Below are 8,492 nucleotides of genomic sequence, written 5' to 3'. Positions count from 1 at the left end.
ACTACAATGAGGTCTCCCCTCAGTCTCATCTTCTCCAGCCTGAACAGACCAAGTGACCTCAGTCGCTCCTCATACAGCTTCCCCTCCACACCCTTCAGCATCCTCAAGGCCTTCTCTGGACACTCTCTAACAGCTCTATATCTTATACTGTGGCACCCAAAACTGCCCCCAGCACTGGAGGTGAGGCCGCCCCAGTGCAGAGCAGAGGGGACAATCCCCTCCCTTGCCCGGCTGGTGATGCTGTGCCTGATGCCCCCCAGGACAGGGTTGGCCCTCCTGGCTGCCAGGGCACTGCTGACTCATGTTCAACTTGCCACTGACCAGGACCCCCAGGTCCCTTTGTGCTCTCCAGCCTCTCATTCCCCAGTCTATACACACAACCAGGGTTACCCATCCCAGGTGCAGAATCCGGGACTTGCCCTTGTTAAACTTCATATGGTGGGTATGAAGTTGGTATGAAGTAATGAAGCAGCGAAGAAAGGTATTTCAGATGCATGCCAAAACAAACACCAAGTGCAAATGCACAGTAACAAGCCTGCAGTAAACAAAGTTTGTTTCATAAACTTCTATGTAAAATGCATCACAGAAAACCAGAACAACTCAGCACCTTCAGAGTGATGCCGTAGGAGTCCACTCACGCAGCTGCTTTTTAACTTGACTGTACCTAGAAGCTTTGCCTGTCCCACTGTGCTACTGGTGATACATTTTATCAACAGAGGACATGCTGTCTACAGTACTATGAAGAGTTTGTGCTACACACGCTGCACTCACAGTCAAGAAGGGAATGAAATCTAGAGGCTGCAAAAGTCTGAAATGTCCACATGCTTCTTCCCTAAATTTAGCCCCTCCAGATATCGAAGCTTCAATTGGTACTTGTTTGCGAGGCATCTGGGGATCTGGCTTCCCTCAGCCTTCTGTAAAATGCTGGATGCATTTATATCACCAGGCAAGCACAGAAGAAAAGCTATTTATGTGTGATCTTCAGGGTACTTTTCCCCCAGTTTGGGCATTTATGGAAAGACATGGTATTTATCAACAATCAAAATTTCACTAATTTTATGTCACAAAGGCCAAATTCTGCCTCTAATGAGCACATACTAATCCAAGCGATGCTAAGATGCCATTGTAAAATGGCAGTGTTTGTTCTCAAACATTCTGCATCATCATCAGCTGCTAGAGCATTCAAGTACAAGAAAAGATTATTTTGGGTAAGCATAAAAACCAGAAGAGGATTCATTTAATGACTTGCATGAGTTTAGCAAAAAAAAGAAATGACTGGGCTAATTGTATCTGGGGCCATGTAGGACTTAATTGACACAGAAATTACTTTCAAAGTAACCTGGCCTGTATATTCCTCCCATTTGGTTTGAGCTCCTTCACAATGTTGCAGTTCTGGCAAATATGCCAGAGGAAGCAAACACATATTGATCAGGAAGGTGTAACAGGTAACAGGCCTCTGTCAACTGAATGGAAAAGGAGAGGCAGAGGGGAAGGTCTGTGCCTGGCTGATAAAGACATGAATAGCTGGGACTGGATACTGGTACTTTTGCAAATGATTATGAAATACAAGATACTGTGGAGCTAAAATAAGCAGTATGACTCTCTAGAAGTTTGTCCCAACATGTGCACACAAAATATGCACTCACATTTCCATGTTATGGCATGTGCTTGTGGTTGGGACACCTCAAAGAAGCTTAAGGAATTTGGGGTAACAGGCATGAACGTATTGGTCATTTCAGTTTACTTCCTTCATCCCACTGCTACAGAGAGTACTCATTTCTCATCTATTTTTGTTTCCCCATTCACTAAACATCTACAGGGCATCTTTAAGACTGGTTCTGATGGCATGCAAGACATCCAGAAAAAACTCCTGAAGGAAAAGATAAAACCAAAAATAATCCCAATTATTTACAAACCACATTTCTTCCAAAGTTTTGCATGAGCATTACCTGGGAACTCTTACAGACAAACACACATTACTACAGCTATCTGGAGGGAAACAAACAAACAAACAAACAAACAGAGAAAACCAGTAGAAATGCATCCTGAAAGGACTTCTCTAAACAGCAGCCAAACAACTTGCACATTCCTCAGGGAAAAGAAATAAAACAAAACCAGAAACAAAACAGAAAAACAAAACTCCAAACAAACCAACCCCAATAAAAAAACCCCCAGAGATCATGTGTTACTTATAAAGTGCTTTGCATGGACAAGGATAGCAATTTTCCTTGTGCTTTTCCTATGGGCTCAAGAAGCATATTGTAGACTAATGGTAATGAATCTTCACCAAAGTAAGATCATTTTAAGCAAAGATAGAATGAAGTTCCTAACAGCAAATCTTCTGCCAGCATGACTTTGTGGAAGGAAACAAGGGCTTTCAAGAAGCTCTGTGAAACAAAGGAGTGTTGAACCACCTGTCCGTACTTGCTCTGTTCTTTCGAGAGAACATTTACCCCAGTATCCCCGACACGTACAACTGCGGCCACAGCCCACAGAAGGGCTGGAGCCAAGCACGGGGTGAAAGGAGAAGCAGTGACTGCTTCCTCCTCCGGGAGCCTGTATCTGGTAAATGCTCTCACCTGCCTGCTGACACCAGTGGCTCCAGGCTCCCTCCACCTCCCAGGCACTGGCCTCAGATGATCACCAGGGAGCACTCTGACTGCACCATCTGCACAGCACTGCTCGTGCATCAGCTTCTCCACACTGGAAAGTGGCTATTGCTACGTTTTAAATTCCTGCCAATCTCAATAAGGAAAAAACCTTACAGCATCTGAAGACCCACAGCAGACAAGAAAAGAATTTGTGCTTTTTTTTTCCCTTTGTTTTTAAAATGAGTCCTGTACACAAAATCAATTCTATTCATGTACCAACATGAATCACTTCATTCTTGTAGTGACTATTAAGTCATTCACTATTGCTATCTTGCTAATGTTTGTGGAATTAATATGAATACACAGTATTTCAGTTTTAATTCCCACTTCAGATTAGTCCGGTCCCTATAGCCCCAGTAAATATTTACTGAAAACGTAACAGACTACCAGCAACACCGCAAAATTCCAGGGTATTAAAAGCACCTTCTACTTTCAATGTGCTTTTCTCCCTTCATCTGGGAGCAACCTTCTGCAGACAGGAACAGTCCAACTTTCCCTAGGCAGGGAAGGACAGCATCCTCACTTGGTAAATCCATGTTTAGCATGGACACCACATTCACACACATTTAACTCCTTCATTTATTTGTGATGATTTTGTTAAACACTCCCCACCTCCTCCCAGCGAGAACCTCCCTGCTAGAGGGGGGTCAGTTCTCCTGCCTCACCTGGAGTGGTACAGGGCTGATACAAATCAAATTCTGGAAACTTCTGTCTGAGCTTGAGTTTCTTTCCAATGTGGTCTGCCTTGCCTCTGTACAAATAATTTACAGGTAATACCACATACCAGAGAACTCTGCAAACAGATCACATCACGAGATATTCTACTAGAGGTAAATGATGTGCAGAACTTTATGACTTATTGTTTTCCCTGACTGGGTAACTTGTCAAAAAGCTACCTACCATTTGAAAACCAGAACTGGAGGACAGGAAAACAAACTCTCTAATGGAGATACCGCCACCTTCACCCTCGTTTGCAAAGTGTACAGAAGGGAAAGACAAACAGAAGGGAAGAGATGAGAGGGAGGAAAGCAATGAGAGGAGGAGTAGTCAGCGTGGATCCAGCAAGTACCGTTTTGTTTTGGTCTAACAACTTGCCATTAGGACAAGATGCTCCACATTTACACACACACTTATCAGAGGACGTTTAGTTAACAGGATAAAAATCCTTTAAAAAAGCTCTTGAAAGTACCAAAACATAATTTTTGGAATGTCTAATTCTAGGGGGGTTTGTATTTGTATTCAATTCAACCTGAGAACTTTTTTCCTCATTTATGAAAACATTACATATTAGTAAGGTACCTGGCATTAACCTGCACCCTCTTTTAAAATAAAACTTTTAAAGTAGGTACATACACGATTCACAGTCTGTATGAGGATTTCTACAGACTTTACATGCTGCAGTAGCATCTTTGATAAATACATTGTATCATATGATACAAAAAAAAATAAAAGAGAGGACAATCTCGCTACATTTTTTTTAAACTTCAGTTTGTTGCTGGACCAACAAAAGAAGGATTGACCTAATCCTTCAATAAGATGTATATGCACACACCAAGAAAATACTGGAAAAGGAAAAAAGTTAAGGATGGTGGTTGTTGTTTGTTCTTTTTAAGAAGTGGTAAAGTAAATCTGAAGAAGAGGTGTGGCAGCATCCCCTTTTCCTTCAGATGAACCTCTCTGCCTTCAGAATAACATCTCCAGCTCCCACTGCCCCACACTTAATTTTAAAGGAATAAAACCCAGTAATATACACAGATTGAGGTGTTTGACACTGTAATACAGTGAAAAGGGGATACTGCGTTGTCCATAAATCAGTAAGTACACCAGGAAAAAAAGGATCAGAATGGAAAATGATTCTCTGAAATTAGCACTCATCAGACGTTCAGCCTCTGATGGTTACACTGTTAGAGGGAGAAAGCCGACTGGCAGACCATCCAAAGCAAGTCTCCTAAGTTGCAGCAGCAGCAGCAGCTCCATCCCCTCACGCCCGAGCACCACAGGCACACCACGAGCGCCCTCTCCTCTCTCCTGGGAATGAGGCCAACGGCACAGGCAGCCACTGCGGGTCTCCGAATGCACGTGGTGGTTTGTGTTGAAGGAGAAACACTGGCAGCAGAGGACTCTGGTTCCCAAAAAGGTACTTTTTCCCATTGTGTTGGACTGGCAGTTCCATTCTGCTCCACTTTTAAGCTTATGGATATCTTTTCTAAATTACTTTAGGTTTTGCGGAGCAGAATGGAGTTTTGATGTTAAGAAACTGTAGGAACACAAGACTTAAATAACAGAGTGGGTGCTGCCATGGTGCTGTGGCTACTTGAACGCTGCAAATTCTCCTGTAGAGGGAGGACAAGAGCTTGGTTTAAAAAGGTGATTTCAGTTACTAGACTAGTTGAACATCAGGTTGAATATAAAAGATGTTAAAAAATGCAAACTGTTAAAATTAAAGCACAAGAGAATACACAGTGAGAGAACATTGAATACAGACCCAGCATATTTAACCAACAAAGGATTTCTTGAAAGCAAGCCATACCCATTCTTCCCAAGAAAGTGAAAGTTCAAGCAAAGTCTAAGTCATCATGCATTTAGAAAATTAAACGTGTCAGCTTAATTTTACGTTAGATTCCTTATTGCACATATGTCCTCCTGAGAAGCAACAGTTTCAATAAATGCATCCAACTGCAAACTAGTTTCTGGTCCGTTGTAAAACTACTTTAATAACAAAGAACTACATGACACATCCATTACGCTTTAAAGACTGTATAAAGTAAAGCGCCTGAATAGAAAACCAGTGTTACAGAGTGCTAGGATTTGGTTTAGAGACCAACATAGCAACCTACTGAGAGAAATGTAAAAATTGTCTACTCAATCCCAGACCAGAAATTAGGCCTCACTAACATGGAACATAACAAAGCAACTCCATGCTTCCTTCAGAATTACTGAATAATCATACGCAGTGCTTTCACATGTGATGATGTCCTGAAATCCTACATAATTTATTTAGTGGCACCATGCCGTGAGACAGACTTGTAGCCCCACTTCTGAGGGGATGCAACTATGGCACAGAGTAAAACTGCTGCCCAAAGTCTTTAAGGAGTCTGACAGAGACTGAAGAGAAGCTGAGTCTAAGGTATTAATCCTCTTAATACTATACTTTAATAAAAGAAATTTCCCTGCCACCCACAAAGAAATTGTATTCTATAGGATTTTTAGTGAGGGATGTCTAACTAAGCATAATCAAAAGGACTCAGGAAAAAGAAAAGAAACATACATATAACTTTCCCATGTTGGGCTTCATATGCATTTTGGGTTAGTTTATGCCACTTTCTTGACAGCACTTCTCTGAGCTTTCTCCATACTGAAGGAATGATAAGCAGACATAAGAGAGCCTTTGTTCTGTTCAACACAAGTGTATTGAAAGCCATTACATTCAAACAGCTGCTCCCTATCTGGTGTCCTTCCATCTTTTCAAGAGTGACTGTATTGTTGGCTTTGTTTTTTCTCAAGATTCTTATTCTGAATATTGGAAACAAAAGAGAAACATCCCTGCAAACAAAATTCTAGGCTTATAGCATTAATTCTGTGGAATGCCTTGCCTCTACAAAGAGGAGAACCAAGAAGAGCAGTCAGCAGTCTGCACTAGGAGGGGGAAGGCATCTAAAAGGCCTGGGAGGAACAACTGACCCAGTTCTAAGGGAACTTCAAGAAAGCAGGGAAAGGACTGTGTCTTGTAGGAAATGAGAAGGGAGTACACCTGAAGTCCAAAGTAAGGGTGGCACAGGGAGTTGTGATAGACGTCAACCTCTGTGTGTCTTTATAGACTGTGATGGCAGGCTTAAGTTATAACAACAGTAGAATAAAAGCTTCATGATGGATCTAATTGCCTATTTTACTAGTTCCACCAACAGATGAAACTCCTGCTCTAAATACTCTAAATATAGGATCATTTTTCCTTGCTTCCTTCTGCTACATTTCACTGACCTTCCAATTCTCTTCACAGTATCTTCTAGAAACACCTCAAGTTTTGTACATGTTTTCTTTTAAGAGAAGGACAAAAAAGTCATCAAGTATTGCCTGTGAGGCCAATTTTTAAGTGTGACATTCATGCTTAGCTGCACTTTCAAAACATGCTCTATTTAATTTATTTTTCAGTCTGCCTTTCTAAACTGCTGATTAAAGATCAATTTATAAACAAGAGATTGCTCCCTCATTACTCATCTTGTCCTTCTGCCCATTTCTGGTAATAATTCAGATTTTAATAGTCATATAGGGATTTCAGAAAAAAAAAAAAAAAAGATGAACCTTTAATTGGGAAAGGGCAATGGAAAAACAGCACCAGAAGTAAAGAATTATTTGAGATAGAATGGTAGCTTTAAAAAGGTAATTTTCAGACTTTCCTGCCATTTAAATGAAACCTTAGCAAATACATTTTCTTTGACAAGCTAATGCTAAATCTCCCTTTCAAAATTGCAGTGTCAATCTGATCTCAAATCAACAGGAGACCAAAATAGGTAACATGGTCATCTAATAAGGGGATTATGTAGGTTGAACATGTATAAAATGCACTTGCCAGTGACAGCTTTCCCTAGGTGAGGTATGTACATGGCTATACCTATCCACATCAAGCTATGAAACCACATGCTTAGCAACTTGCTACGTGAAAAAACCCCAGATATTTATATTCATTGTGAGCCAGATATCTGAGGTGCTTTTTTATCAAGCAGAACTACATACTTGCTTTGACTGGTAGCAAAGCAGTTCCTTTCCAAAGAATGGATAGCATCTGAAAATACACACTTCTTATAAATGCCTTTCAAGTCAGCTACTACAGTCTTTTCATGCTCATCTCATGCAGAGCAAGTGGAAACTATTTTAAATGCACACTTTCAAAAAATCAGTACTAAAAAGATGATCAAGATCTTTCACGTTGCCTCCAACTATATATTAACAAGGGCATGTTCTGAGTGAACCTGTTGCCCCCGATTCCTGGAAGGATTTAAAATGCAGCTACCATCCTGTACTCTCACAAATTTGTAAGTTACCTAAATTCATGAGGTTACTAAGGTATACACACATCATAACTGTACTCCTTATCCTGGGGTAGATGCCATGTTTCTCAGAAGAATCATAAGGAGAAGAATGGTTCCCTTCCAGGCCTGTGCCAGCCTTATCTACTGAAGTAGAGACTGACTGACTTCCCGAAGGGAAACACCAAATTCCAACACCATGCCTGCATCACATTCACAGACACAGAAAAAAAAAAAAAAAAAAAAGAGGTAGTTTTCTGTTGGACCTTGTGCTCATCTTTAGTATGGATACTATCCACTGGGTAAGTAAAATTTTGAAACCTGTTGAAGATACCAAGACAGATTTTGTTTCTCTACTGATATATAGGGAAGTAAAATAAAAAGGAATCTCACCTAGTATAAATTACTCCTCTAGAAAAACCTAGGATCCTACAGGCCTGTTTTCTGAACCAAAAGGTATCTGTTTCTAAACAATACAGCTGAGTAGCACTTTTAAGAACTCTGACCCAAATCCACAGGTGTAGTTAGGCATCTTCACCCCACAGATACTCCCAAATCTCACTGAAGCAGCAATTACAACTTACAGAAATGAGGCCTCTAAATGCCTCTCTGTCAGATAAAGTTAATGATCCACAAAACACAGCCTCCTTTTAGGCTCCATAAAATGTTTAGGGAGAAGCTAAGATCACATGATGGCCACGGACCCCAAAATGCTCAGTGTGTAAGAACAGGTGACACAGGAAGAATGCACTGACCATACAGCAGAAATGGGGCCAAACGTGCCTAAGGATGGAAGCACTTTCCCCCCCTATAACTG

At 41.0% G+C, this 8,492-nt stretch overlaps 1 protein-coding gene across 2 annotated transcripts in view; it reads right to left on the bottom strand.

The window, feature by feature from the left end:
* Positions 1 to 426: 426 nt before the first annotated feature.
* The window catches only part of BRAF (B-Raf proto-oncogene, serine/threonine kinase), a 79,927-nt gene continuing 71,861 nt past the window's right edge, over positions 427 to 8,492 (bottom strand). For both annotated transcript variants that reach the window (XM_039570908.1, XM_039570907.1), the window contains one exon: positions 427 to 4,984. In XM_039570908.1, the coding sequence (XP_039426842.1) occupies positions 4,962 to 4,984 (23 nt within the window). In that variant the 3' untranslated portion in view covers positions 427 to 4,961. The remainder of the gene's footprint in view (positions 4,985 to 8,492) is intronic.

This window comes from Corvus cornix, chromosome 1A, assembly GCF_000738735.6.
Source record: "Corvus cornix cornix isolate S_Up_H32 chromosome 1A, ASM73873v5, whole genome shotgun sequence".
NCBI lineage: Eukaryota > Metazoa > Chordata > Aves > Passeriformes > Corvidae > Corvus > Corvus cornix.
Note: the sequence above shows the minus strand (reverse complement) of the source record. Positions and strands in the feature narration are given on the sequence as shown.